This window comes from Schistocerca cancellata, chromosome 10, assembly GCF_023864275.1.
Source record: "Schistocerca cancellata isolate TAMUIC-IGC-003103 chromosome 10, iqSchCanc2.1, whole genome shotgun sequence".
NCBI classification, from domain to species: domain Eukaryota; kingdom Metazoa; phylum Arthropoda; class Insecta; order Orthoptera; family Acrididae; genus Schistocerca; species Schistocerca cancellata.
Genome location: NC_064635.1, coordinates 9,723,101 through 9,737,829, shown reverse-complemented (window position 1 = coordinate 9,737,829; position 14,729 = coordinate 9,723,101). Strand labels below are relative to the sequence as shown.

General features: G+C 45.1%; 1 protein-coding gene across 3 annotated transcripts in view; it reads left to right on the top strand.

Moving 5' to 3' along the window:
• LOC126106398 (G patch domain-containing protein 2) overlaps positions 1 to 14,729 on the top strand; it is a 173,830-nt gene that overhangs the window by 123,301 nt on the left and 35,800 nt on the right. For all 3 annotated transcript variants that reach the window (XM_049912665.1, XM_049912663.1, XM_049912664.1), the window contains exons 7-8: positions 1,888 to 1,964; positions 12,937 to 13,154. In XM_049912665.1, coding sequence (XP_049768622.1) covers positions 1,888 to 1,964; positions 12,937 to 13,154 — 295 coding nt within the window. The remainder of the gene's footprint in view (positions 1 to 1,887; positions 1,965 to 12,936; positions 13,155 to 14,729) is intronic.

Sequence of the window (14,729 nt, the reverse complement as noted above, 5' to 3'; positions counted from 1 at the left end):
GCCTCTGATGGGACTGCAATAGGATGTGACAAGTGGAAATATTGGGGAACAGGTCCTCGACAAGTATTATGCAAAGCATGTGATATGGGGTGGTAGGACAGACCAGGATATTTCAGTGGCTGGGTGGGTGGAATTTACCACTTTCAGATGGGCAGGAAGGATCCCGGTAGGATGTATCTCGTTTCTAGGCACGACTTTGATCCACCCTTATGTCGCACCTACTTCCTACTCGTGGCCAAACGGTTCACTGGAGCAGTTCTCCATAATATTGTGCATTCACTTCTAGTACACATTATGAGATACGCTCATCTTCCTTAGTGTCTTTCAACAAATTTGTCTGCCCTTTGCTTACCCTGTGATGAGTTTATATGTTTATTGGGCTTTGTATTGATTGGTACTGCTACCAACAGGTGCCCCATGCATCCCCCCACAACCACCTACTCCAGCCCCGCTACTGGTAAAACATACACAATTCAAGGCAGGGCCACGTGTGAAACTACACATGTCATTTATCAACTTACATGCCTGCACTGCACAGCCTTTTACATCGGCATGACAACAACTAAACTGGCTGAGCGCATGAACGGACACAGACGAACTGTCCGCCTAGGAGATGCCCAATACCCAGTAGCGGAGCATGCCCTCCAGCATAATTCTAGGGACCTAGGAACCTGCTACACCGTATGTGCCATTTGGCTTCTCCCACCCAACACCAGTCCCTCTGAACTGCGGAGATGGGAACTTGCACTCCAACACATCCTTTCATCCCGCCATCCCCCTGGACTGAACCTACGTTAAACAACCTCACTCCCATTTACTCTTCAGTCTTCTCCTCTTTCCCTTTCCTCTTTAGCCATTCACGCATCTTTTCATCCTACATAGTTGTGTTTATCTTTATACTATATACCTCTTTACTTCTGTATGCATCCTCTTTGGTTTGAAGCTGGCACAGTACTTACAGTAGAATATCTTTGGCTTCCCTCTGACAACCATGCCTCCATCCTTGCTACCCTCCCTATTTTCCTTTCCCTGTTGCTTCATAGCCTGGGTTGTGAGTAACTGAATCTCCTTTCCCTTCTTCCCTTTCTTTCCCCTCTCTCCTCCCTGATGAAGGAACATTTGTTCCGAAAGCTAGGAATGTAAATTTTCGGTTCTGTTTTATGTGTATCTATCGGCTGTACTGAGCTGAGGTAAGTACTGGCCAGCCCCTCTATCTCTTTGTTAGTATTTGAATACAAGAGTTTGTTTGATATAATTGATCTCCATTTCATACGAGTCGATATCAAACAGAGTTAATATGTTGGTGGTGATTCCAGTTAAAGAGACAAATTTCTCAGCAAGTCAAGGCACACGGCACTAAACCTTTGCACCGCCACTGTGATGGCAGATTATCTTTCCTTGTTGATGGGTCAATAGGGAAAACCACTCTTGGAAATGTGCTCCATTTGTCACAAACCTTGGAGCACCCAATCAGTTGCATCTGGTACATCTGCTACTCCAGTCTCATTCATGAGATGCATCGGTGTGTTGTTTGGCCAGTGTACAAATGGCGCGGTGACGTCCTGTAATTGAACAGTCACGATTACACTAAATGGAAATTTATGAAAATCATTCTGCTTCAGGAGGTGATGAGCACATATTAAATCAGTTCGCATAAAGTCTGATGTTGATATAGGGTAACAATAAGACCCTAAGTACATTTGGAAGGATGTGGGCCACTGAAAAGTACTAAACTGGGCTGCAGTAACTGTGGTAGGTGCTGTGGTGTTGGGGGAACAAGTAAGCTTACATAATGTTTTTAAGTGTATCCCGATATGTCTAAATGGATTACTTTATAATTATTGTGTATTATTTGTATTTTGAACTGGCAACATATTTCTTTTGCAGTGATATGGTAAGCAGCAGCAGCATTAGCAGCTCGGAAAGCGAGACAGGTGTCTGCACTAATGACGAGGGGCGTGAAGGTGACTATTCGTATTTATTTATTTAATCTGTAGTCTACACAATTAAGCAACCATGTTTTAGTTAAGAAAATATATAACTGCAAAGTGCTATCGAAATTCTTCATTTTAACTCCTTTTATTCGTTTCGTACAGTTCATTTACTTCCAAGTATTTGTCTTTACTACAGCTTTGTCGTATGCCATACTCCTCTTTTTTATTGCGTACACTGTTTAGCCAAAACATAATGGCCATCTGCTTACTAGCATATCAGTCCACTTTTGAAATATAATAATCCTGCATGGCACAGGTTCAATAGATTCTTGGTACATTTCAAGAGGTACACAGCATTAAATGTCCACACACAGGTCGTGTAGTTCTTGTAAATTGTGGAATGGATCTGGTGCAGCTCAGATGTCTTCTGTTCCGTTTGTATCAGGTGGGTACAGTGGCAGAGACAACAATGTGAGTTCCTTATTGTGCTTCTCAATCCACTGTAGCACGATTCTGGCCTCACAACAAGGACAATTATCCTGCTCGGAGATGCCTTCAATGTGGGTGAAGACGTCAAGTGTGAAGGGATGCATGTTGTGTGCAATTGTATTTGTATAGTCCACAGATCTTGTGGTATCTCAGATTGCTCCCACACACCCCCATAACGTAATACTATATGTACCGGCCCATGTCCGTGGTATGGTGTGTGTTCAGAGTAGCTGTTCATGTGGATGACGGTGAATCTGAATGTGGCCATCATCCCAGTATCACCCCCCCCCCTCCCTCCCCCCAGGGGGTCCACAACTCTTTTGTGGATACGTGCGTAGCGAGCACGGGACCCCGAGCTAATGTGGCCTTCCTTCCTTTCCAGGCTGCATACCTTCCCTTTCCGAATCCTTCCCCATCCCCCATCTTCGCCCCTCCTCCCCTCACCTCTGGCTCTTTCCTTCCCTTTCTCCCCATCTGGGAGTATGGTTTGTGCCTACGTCCGGAGACGGACGCTCAAAAATGTAACGCATTCTTCACCTTATTTGCTTGTATGTCTTCTTTCCTTTGTCCTTCTCTTTTCCTTACCTCTTCTCTTTACCCTTTTCTCCGCTGCGGTGTTTGAGACCTTTCTTCTTTCCTTTCCCTTTCCCTTTCTTCCTCCCTGTGCATGTCTGAAGGCCGACCCACGCGTTTTTGTGCGTAGCCGGTGACGGGGTAACGCGTAATTCCCCGCCCCGGGTAGACAGGTAGGACACGTACGTACCCCCTGGTAACGGCCAGGCCCAGGGAGGGGTGATTACCCGAGCTGATACCTTCCGAAAATGCCGATTGGTCCCTCCGTCCGTTTGTCGGGAGGTGTGACCTGAGGTGTGAACAATCACCTAAGGCGGGAGTGCCCTCAGAGAGGGCCCCCACAAGGGAGGAGCGTGCCATCGGAGACGCCGGTAATCGTGGGGGATTCTTCCGCAATGGTTTCCTCACCTTCCACTATGTCTGCTCACAAGTGTAAGTATACTGAGTCTCAGCCACAGACGATTCTTCCATCGTTGCCACAGTTCCTTGTTGTTTCTCGGTCTGACGGTCACGACTTCTCCACGGTCAACCCTTTCATTATTCAGAAAGGTGTCGCCGCAGTTGCAGGTCCTGTAAAGTCTTGTTCCAGATTACGGAATGGCACCTTGTTGTTAGAAACAGTCGGTGCCCTCCAGGCACAAAAATTGCTGCGTCCTTCTCTGCTCCACACCTTCCCTGTCCGGGTTGAAGCGCACCGCACTTTAAATTCCTTGCATGGAGTCGTTTATACACGCTCCCTCGATGGATTGTCTGACGAAGAAATTCAGCACTACCTGTCTGACCAGGGCGTAACGGCTGTTCATAGAGTTATGAAAAGGGTTGACACGAACATCATTCCAACCCGCACTGTCTTCTTGACATTTGACAAAGTTCAACTTCCATCGAAAATCAAAGCGGGCTATGAGATAATTTCCGTTCGCCCTTACGTCCCAAACCCTACGCGTTGCTATCGGTGTCAGCGGTTCAATCACACCAGCCAGTCCTGTTCCAATCCGGCCAAATGTGTTACGTGTGGCAAGGATGCCCATGAGGGTGCTTGTCCACCTCCATCCCCTCGCTGCATCAACTGTATGGGTGACGACGCTGCTTCCTCTCGAGATTGCCCCGTTTTTAAGGACGAAAAGCTCATCCAGGAAATCAGAGTGAAGGAAAAGGTGTCAACCTTTGCTGCTCGAAAATTATTCGCCAGTCGACAGCCCACCGTGCCTCAGACAGGAAAATACAGCACTGTCCTTGCTTCTCCTCGGCCAACAAAGGAGGCGGCCACACAGACTTGCGACCTCACCTTTAGTGCCACGGTCGTCAGATCGGTCAGCGCAAAGATCGCCCGTTCAACCTCACCCCTTTCGCCTGCCCACTCAATGGCTCACCCTTCATCGGGTTCTGCTAAATCTCGAGCCCAAAAGTCAGACACCAAGACTTCGAAAAAAGAGCATACTCTTGAAGATTTTTTACGTACCCCAACTTCACAACCATCGGTTCCTCCTTCATCTAAACATCATAATTCCAAGCAGGCTACAAAGAAACCCAGTTCATCTCCTTCTCCGCCAAGGTGTGTCCCATCTACAGCACCACCTGGCGGAAATCGCCCTCGGCCGTCTTCTGTGTCGCCGAGGCGCACTGCTGGCGGCCGATCAACCGGCCGATCGCTGGTGGCAGGAGCTGCTCCTAAACAACCTATGGATCAGGATCTTCTGCCTTCGGCTGAATGCCATTCCATGCTGTCGGTCGCAAGCTCTGAGCAGTCGTTGAGTTGACAGCAACCTTGGTCACATTCCTCCATTTTCTGTTCACCCTATGTCCATTATCCACTGGAATATCTGCGGCATTCGAGCCAATCGGGATGAATTGTCGATCCTCTTACGATCCTACTCGCCGGTCATCTTCTGTCTTCAGGAAACAAAGCTGCGTCCCCATGACCGCTTTGTTCTCCCTCATTTTCAGTCCGTCCGATATGACCTCCCCTCTGTTGAAGGCACTCCAGCCCATGGAGGACTCATGATTCTTCTCCATGATACTCTCCATTATCACCCAATCCCCTTACACACTTCCTTCCAAGCTGTCGCCATCCGTCTTTCCCTTTCTGGATACACGTTCTCTCTTTGTACTGTATACATTCCATCGTCCACACCAATGGCACGAGCTGATTTCCTTCATCTTCTTGGTCAGCTTCCACCCCCCTATTTGCTGGTTGGGGACTTCAATGCCCACCACCCGCTTTGGGGATCTGCACATCCTTGTCCACGTGGCTCACTATAGCTAGACGTCTTCCACCAAGTGGATCTAGTTTGCCTCAACACTGGAGTCCCTACATTTTTGTCTGCCTCCACGACAAATTTATCTCATTTGGACCTTGCGGTCGGTACTGTTCCGCTAGCTCGGCGCTTCGAATGGTTCGCCCTTGATGATACACACTCGAGTGACCACTTTCCATGTGTCCTCAGACTGCAGCCTCAACTGCCATGTATGCGCCCGCGACGCTGGAAGTTTGCCCAAGCCGATTGGACACTTTTTTCGTCTCTAGCGACATTCGATGACCGTCACTTTCCCAGCGTCGATGATGAGGTCACACATATTACCGACGTTATTCTTATAGCTGCGGAACGTTTAATACCACGCACCTCCGGATTGCCCCGGCGCCCCCCAGTTCCTTGGTGGAACGAGGCATGCCGTGACGCAATAAGTGAGCGGCGATGTTCTCTTCGCGTTTTCCGCCACCATCCTACTTTGGCCAACTGTATCCGCTATAAGCAGTTCCGTGCGCGATGCCGTCGTGTCATCCGCGATAGCAAGAAAGCAAGCTGGAAATTCTTTATTAGCTCATTTAACACCTTTATTCCCTCCTCGGAAGTTTGGAGTTGGCTTCGACGGTTCTCAGGTGCGCCTAGTTTCTCCCCGGTCTCTGGGCTCACTGTCGCGCGTGATACATTAGTGGACCCCGTCGCAGTTTCTAACTCATTGGGTCAGCACTTTGCTGAGATTTTGAGCTCTTCAAATTACCCGCCAGCGTTTCTCCCGAAGAAATGTGCAGCGGAAGTGCGACCTCTTGCTTTCTCCACTCCAAATCGCGAAAGCTACAATACTGTTTTCTCCATGCGGGAACTCCAACATGCACTCTCTTCTTCTCGCTCCTCCGCCCCAGGACCGGATGGTATCCACGTCCAAATGTTGCTGCATTTATCAACCCATAGTCTGCGTTACCTCCTTCGCCTTTATAATCGAATTTGGACCGACAGTACTTTTCTCAGACAATGGCGGGAAGCTGTCATCATTCCTATTCTGAAACCTGGAAAGGACAAACATTTCCCCTCTAGCTATCGCCCCATTTCTCTCACGAGTAGTGTCTGTAAGGTTTTGGAGCGTATGGTGAATTACCGTTTAGCTTGGTGGCTGGAATCCCGCAGTCTTTTAACATCTGCCCAATGCGGATTCCAAAAGCATCGTTCTGCAGTTGACCATCTTGTTGCTCTCTCCACTTATATCATGAACAATTTTCTCCGGAAACGCCAAACAGTAGCAATATTTTTTGATCTGGAGAGAGCATACGATACCTGTTGGAGGACAGGCATCCTCCGCACACTGTTCTCTTGGGGCTTTCGAGGTCGGCTGCCCCTTTTTCTTCGCGAATTTATGGCAGAGCGCACATTTAGGGTGCGGGTGAACACTACTCTCTCCCGTACTTTCTCCCAACAAAACGGGGTACCCCAGGGCTCCGTGCTGAGTGTTGTACTGTTTGCCATTGCCATAAATCCAGTTATGGATTGTCTCCTTCCTGATGTCTCGGGCTCCCTCTTTGTGGACGATTTTGCGATCTACTACAGCTCTCAACGGACCAGCCTTCTTGAACGACGTCTTCAAGGATGTCTCGATCGCCTCCACTCTTGGAGCATCGAAACCGGCTTCCGTTTTTCTCCCAGTAAGACTGTTTGTGTTAATTTTTGGCGACGTAATGAGTTTCTTCCGCCCTCCTTACATCTAGGACCTGTCAACCTTCCGTTTTCGGACGTCGCTAAATTCTTGGGTCTTATGTTTGACAGAAAACTATGCTGGTCCTCCCACATTTCGTATCTTTCGGCTCGCTGTCTGCGATCCCTCAACACCCTCCGTGTCCTGAATGGTACCTCCTGGGGAGTGGACCGAGTGGTCCTTCTCTGCCTCTGTCGCGCCTTAGTGCGCTCGAAATTGGACTATGGAAGCATAGTCTACTCCTCTGCTCGGCCGTCTATTCTTCGGCGTCTCGACTCTATCCACCACCGTGGATTACGTTTAGTGTCTGGAGCTTTTTACACCAGCCCTGTGGAAAGCCTTTATGCTGAGACTGCTGAACCTCCGCTGTCCAGTCGGCGAGCAGTCCTTCTGAGTCGTTATGCAAGCCATCTGTCTTCCATGCCTGCTAATCCAGCCCATGACATTTTTTTCGACGCCTCCTTTGATGTAGGGTATGCAGGCCGCCCCTCCTCCCTACTACCACCGGAAGTCTGCTTCCGTCAACTGCTCCATTCTCTTTCCTTCCGCTTTCCTAAAACCTTCTTGACAACTTGGGGTACAGCACCGCCTTGGCTCTGTCCCCAGATCTGCCTGCTCCGTGACCTTTGTCGATTTCCCAAGGATGGTACCCCTTCACGTGTTTATCGTCGGGCATTTGCTGCTCTATGTGCACAAATGAAGGAAGCCACATTTATTTACACCGATGGCTCGAAAACATCGTTAGGTGTAGGGAGTGCCTATGTTGTTGGCGACACCCCAAATCACTTTCGGCTTCCCGACCAGTGTTCGGTCTATACTGCGGTGCTTTACGCTGTTCTCCAGGCTGTTCACTACATCCGTCGCCATCAGCGGATACAGTACGTTATCTGCTCAGATTCTCTCAGCTCTCTCATCAGTCTCCAAGCTCTTTACCCTGTACACCCTCTGGTCCACCGGATTCAGGACAGTCTGCGCTTGCTCCACTTGGGGGGGCATCTCGGTGGCGTTCCTCTGGCTCCCGGGACACGTTGGTATCTGTGGAAATGAGGTGGCCAATATTGCGGCCAAGGCTGCAGTCTCTCTTCTCCGGCCAGCTATTCAATCGATTCCCGTCTCCGATCTACGGAGCGTTTTATGTCATCATGTTACTCTTTAATGGCACGCACATTGGTCGACACTTCCCAATAATAAATTGCGGGTCGTGAAAGCTCTTCCTTGTGCTTGGACCTCTTCCTCCCGAACGCGTCGTCGGGAGGAGGTAATTTTAACTAGACTCCGGATAGGGCACTGTCTTTTTAGCCATCGACATCTTTTAAGTGGCAATCCTCCCTCACTCTGTCCCCACTGCTCTCAGCTGTGGACGGTAAGACACCTTTTAATTGAGTGCCCCTATTTTAATCCGTTACGCTCCTGTCTACAGCTGTCGCCTGATATATCGTAGATTTTAGCAGATGACATGCGCTCAGCCGATCGCGTTCTCGAATTTATTAGTGCCATTGAAATGACGTCAGTCATTTGAAGCTTTTTTTGGGGACAACCAACCTGTTTCTGTAGAGGATTTTTAAACCTTCGTTATGCTTTTAGTTTCTCCAATTTTATGACTTTCGTTCCCGTTGCTGCTAATTTCCATTTTCGGTTTTTTACTGTTTCCTAAGTCACGGACCGGGCGCTAATGACCATAGCAGCTTTGCGCCCTAAAAAAAAAAATCCCAGTATCACAAATAACACGCTTCATCTGAGTGGGCTACAGATTTGCATCAGTTGACTGTCTGATATCAATGACCCCATGCACACTGAATCGTAGTTGATGGTGTCATCAGACAATGCTGAAACATTTAGGTGTCATCTGCTGTGGAGCCCCATGTTCTACAGTGTGCGCTCTGAATGATGTGCTCCGAAACACTTGTGTCTCTACCGGCATTGTACTCTTTCGTCAGATTTCCCCCCCTATCACAGCCTATGTGCTTAACTAAGCCAACGAGCCTCCGACCTCCCTACCCTGCATTGAGATGGGTACAGCTAAGACATTACTAGAATGGTTCCCTATTCGTCTCTGCCCGGCTTAGAAACAGGTACTGTGCTCACCATGTCATGTCTTTGCAATACCTACGAACATCGTTCGATCTCACCGTGGGCAGTGGCTGTAGTATTTTGGCTAAAAAAAAATATGTATATCTTGATACACGTGTATTCCGTCAGCCTTGCTCCTAAAGAGAAAAATAGTTGGAGGGATAGAAAGCAGGCCGACGTAAATTACAGTAATTCTCCCCACACACGGCCTTGTGTTGTGTAGCATGGGGCACTTCTGGTAGCAGTATCACTTCCTCCTTTCCTGTTCCATTCCCAAGTGGGTAGCATGATGTGGGAAAACTGCCACCAGTAGGCTCCATGTGACGTCTTATTTGTTTCATTTTTCTCATCATGGTTAACTTTGAAGATGTCTGTTTTAGAAAGTAATATGGTGTCGTGTCTCTTCTTGTAGTTACATTTTCAAACACACTCTACAACATATGAAGCTTCTATTTCAAAGCCTGGAACTGGATTTTCGTGAGCATCTCTGTAACACTCTCATATGATCCGAACAATACTGGCTAGCGTTGCTGCCTCTGGATCACTGGGTCCCGGGTTCAATTCCCGGCCAGGTAGGAGATTTTCTGTGCCTGGGGACTGGCTGTTTGTGTTGTCCCCATCATTTCATTATCATCAATCGTGACAGTGGTCAGATTGGACTGTGTAAAAATTGGCACTTTGTATGGGCGCTGATGACCCTGCAGTTAAGAGCCCCACAAACCAAACAGTCATCATCATCATCATCCAATCATGTGACAGAATATACCACTCTTTGTTGGAGCTTCCCCCCCCCCCCCCCCCCCCCCCTCTCTCTCTCTCTCTCTCTCTCTCTCTCTCTCTCTCTCTGGCATTAATCCAATGTGTTAAGGGCCTGAGAGTGACAAACAGTACTCAAGATTTCAATTGAATGAGTTTTTTGTGAGCCATTTCTTTCATGGATGACTGCATTCTGCAAGCTTCTTTCAGCGAATCGCAGCCTGGCATTTGCTTTTAATTCAACTGGTTTCATGCCATCATCCACTTTAGGTTGCTCCAGATGGTTACTCCTTCACCAAAGGTCATGTTTATTTACTAACTGACTTGTTTCTGGGTTAGCCCATTTTCACAAGCCGTGTATTTGTGTTTGGGATTGTTTGTTGTGGACAGTTGTATTTATGTTAACACATCATCACTTGATGTGATGATGTCAACAGAACTGTCCACACCAAACATATCCTAAATGCAAATACATGGCTTGAGAAAATGGGCAAACCCAGAAACTAGTCAGTTAATAAATAAACATGACCTTTGGTGATAAACATCGAAAATGTTTTTCCTCACTTTCTCTCGTGCAGGGTCAGCTGCCAGTCCCTGCATAAATTGTCTTCCTTCATTTCACTATCGTCTGGTGATGAGTGCCGTAAACGTCATTGACTTTTTGCGACCTTCCACTTACGGGGTTCCTTGTGAGTTAACATGTTCATCATGTTTTGTATTGATTTGTGCTATTACCAGTAGGTGTGTACGTATAAGACTCGAAATGTTTTTGATTACTATCTGCATACAGGCAACAACATTGTCCACGAATAGCCTCGCCGAGCCTCCGGTGCTATCCAGTGGAGCATTAATGTATATTGTGAACACCAATGTATCTGTAGCACTTCTTTATTGTGCTCTCCAAATTACAATTGTATCTTAGGGTTCTGTCCTAATAAGAATGGCGTATTCAGTTCTGTATGAGAGGAAGTACTGAATCCTGGTCCTTTAATCAGTAGGCTCGCATCTATTCCTCAGATGGCAGTGTGCAATTATCGATGAGCACTGTATTGCACAGGTTGCCGATGTTGACAGTGCTCCGTATCCCGTGGAGTGGATGGGCAGAATGAGCTGAGTTGCACAAGATCTCTCCTTGCGAAAACCTTGCTGATTTTTATAAAGGATATTTTTGTTCTGCAGAAAAACTTTAATGTCTAACCACAAAAATGATCTGCAATTCTACAGCAGATTGAAATTAGTGATATATTCCTGTAATAAAGTGCATTTGCCATAGGACACTTCTAAAAAATTGGAGTGACTTGTGCTTCCAACCACTCGGTACCCTTTGTCACTCTAGCAACCTGCAATGAACGGTGATAGAAGGGCAACAACGCGTATCACATAATGTCTGTTGAATATCACAGGTGTTTAGTAGTGAAGGGCAAATGCTTCTCTGCCATTCAGCGACTTTTAGTTTGCTTTATACTCCAATCCCTGATCCCGGTTCCTGCCATTTTGGCATTTGTGGGATGATTGAAAGGAGGAATTATATTATGATCTTCTGTGATAAATCAGTTATGAAAGACAAAATTAATTGTTTCACCTGTCACCCTCGTCCACTGACTGTGAACAGGCCCTTTGAAACCAATGCTGCCGTCATTCTCAATCCTGTAGCTATCTTTAATCAAGTTTAATTTGCAACATTTGGATGAATTATCTGGGTAAGGTTGTATTTATTCAAGTAGGAATCCTTGGATGGAAGTGTAAAACAGTTTGAATAAAAATGTTACTAGGATAATAGTAGTAAACTGCATTAGTTGCCAAACAGTTTAATTTGAAAACTGTGGAGAATCTGTTTTGGATTCCTCAAGTTTCTGAAAATGTGTTGGTGATATAGGTTAAGATTCCATATATCACATCCTGCAACCATTCACCCTGATGTGTTCTTGTTTGCGAGTAATCGACAATAAAAAAGAATTTCATTTGATTAACTAGAACCTTGAAGGTTACACTATTGCAAAACAGCACAGTAGTCTTGTGATTAAGTTGTTTGACTGATATGCCAGTGTCGAGGGTTCGAATCCCGTCAAGTGCAATCTACATTCTTTATGTTGCCATCGAAATGATCACATTATTTCTATTCAATTAATTGATAAATATGACTTTTTTCATCTCTAATAATTTGTCATGTCACTTTAATCGTCTTACTGTGGTCTCTCCCCCGCGTTTTGCTTCCTTTTCTTCTTTGTTATTTCGAATCTTTTACTTATCTGTTGTAATATTTTAAACATTTAAAAATAGTGGTCTATCAGTTAAAAAACAAAAGACAAAATCTATTTATATTGGCTGTGCAGTGGTGTCAAAAATTTATTTTTTGCTTTATGATGAACATGTTTTCTGATGGTAAACATTATACAGACATTTAAAATATAAATTCTTCTTGCACCATGAACAAAATGTTGCAGATGAAGATTCAAACAAAAGATTTTATAAATAAAAAAATTCAAGGAAAATGAGTAATAGAAATAACAATTACAATAATGCAGACAAAATTATAAAATGATGAAGAGGAGGAAATTAAATTAAAATAAATGCCTGACAATAATTAAAAGCACATTCGTAATGATTCCAAGTGATAAAAACAAAGAAAGGAAGTAAAAAATAAGTACAAATAAGGATGTTAATATGACAATTGAAAAGAGGTGTTGAAGGACAAGAAATGGTAGAAAAAACATTTTAAACAATTAATTGAGTAAAAATAATAATTTGTTATTTCAATACTGATGTTAAATTAAGGGCACTTGATGGGACTTGACCTCGCAAGCTTCTCCTTACCAGCCAAGTAACTTGACTACTAGGCTATAGTGTCATTTTGAAACTGACTGCACTTTCAAGGCTCTAGTGAATCATAAGAAAATCTGAAATTACTATTCATCAATTACTTGCAAGTTAGGGCCTACCGAGGTGAATGGTTGCAGGGTGTGATACCCAGGACTCTAACCTACACCACCACACAATTTCGTAAAGTTGATACCATCCCCGAGGACTCCACTTATTTGCTTTAAAATTGGCTCCTCAAGGAGACAAGAAGCACGTTAATTTAACACGCTTGCTTTTTCCACTCGTAGCTGATTTGTGCAGCTGAAGACGTAACAAGTCTTTTCGGCAGGTGACGATGAGCAGAGCGACTGGTTCGGAGGCGAGCACGGCCATGGCTGGTGGGAAGACGACGAGGGTCCTCCCGGTGCTGTGGGCGGAGCCGACGATGACGACTGTGATGAGGAGGACCCGACTTTCAAAGCTATCCTGTGTGGCAGCTTCGAGCACCTGTCTGAAGAGGCAAAGGAGTCGTACCGCGCACATGTTCGCTTCCTTCGACAGGGCATAGTGAGTTTTCTGTATGCACCTGATACGGTATGCTAGCAGTTATTTGAAAAAATGCATTAGTTTCAACCAAGCTTGGTACAAATACAGCATAATACCCAGATAAACGGCAACAAGAATTAGGATACATTGTGACTCATCACACAGTGGATGCACTCAGCAGCAGACAGGTACATTTAACAGACTTTTAATGTGTCTGTCTGCCATGTAATCCTTCTTCTGTGCAGAGTGTCACAATGTATCCTAATTCTTATTGCTGGTTTTCCAGGTACTAAGTTGTATTTGTACTGAGGTTGATTGAAACTGGTCACCCTTGCTCCCCAACACACACACACACACACACACACACACACACACACACACACACACACACACACACATATATATTTAAAAAAGGACTGTCAAACTTTGACAACAGTATGTGGAACCACCATCCAACAACAGTACAGAACATATAGGGGAAAACACCTCCCACTAGAACACCCATTTGGCAGCAAACAAGAGTTTGTACATCGACAGACTACACAGCAGATGTGGATATATTTGGCACCGTATTATATCACGAATGCTGCCTGGCACTTTGTGCTTGCTCTCTATCGTTCTGTTCAGCATTTCACAATTGTTTGCAGAGTAAGTACATAGATGCAACTGTAGATTTAGATGTATATGTGCAGACTGACATTTGCTGCTGAAGGGATGTCTAGTGGCAGGTTTTTTCACTAAAACTTTGAAGCTGTACTGTGTCGTTGGATGAATCCTCAGGCTATTCCCAAGACCTGCTGTGCAGGCCCTCAACATTTTTGAGTGTCACTTTTTTGTGCTCACTACATGTAATTGTCATAAGGTGAGAACTTTTTGGATACAACGAGCTGTAAGAAGCTCATACCCAACCACTCCTGGCTTACTGGAGTCAAGAATAGGCAGTGGTGAATGGTTGTAAAATCATCAAATATTGGTTTGTTGATCATCATCGTGTGTTTCATTACCTCATAAAACACCTACAAAGGTATTGGGGATTAGAGATGTTTATTGGCCCAAAACGTCTTTCAAAATCCATTTATCTCTAGTGTAAAGTGTTATGTATTACTTAATGTGACTGCTATTTTGTTCATATAATTGAATTTTCCTTACACAGGATGCTTCAAAATATTTTTACAAAGTTTGGGGACAGATTCCTTACATCAAAACAAGAAAAAATGTGTAGTTAAACTTGGGCTCTAAAATACATGCCTTCAGAGCTATGAGTACTTTTCCATCTTTGCTACTGTGAAACACATCTCTTCCATTGAACAAGTCTTAAGATATGCATTTTAGAGTCCATGTTTACTAGGCATTTTTTTTCTACTTTCAATGAAAGGAACCTGTCCCCAAAGTTGGTAACAAATTCTTAAACACCTTGTATACTACTTTCGTAGCACATGCGAAAGACAGTGTGCCAATAACATTCATTTAATACTCTGTTTATACAAAAGCTTTAATCACCATATTATTGTGGATGCAAAGCACATCACAACTGACAGTGACATTATTAATTAGCATATTAATCTGGGTATGGTAATTGTCAGTGGCAATGTGCTT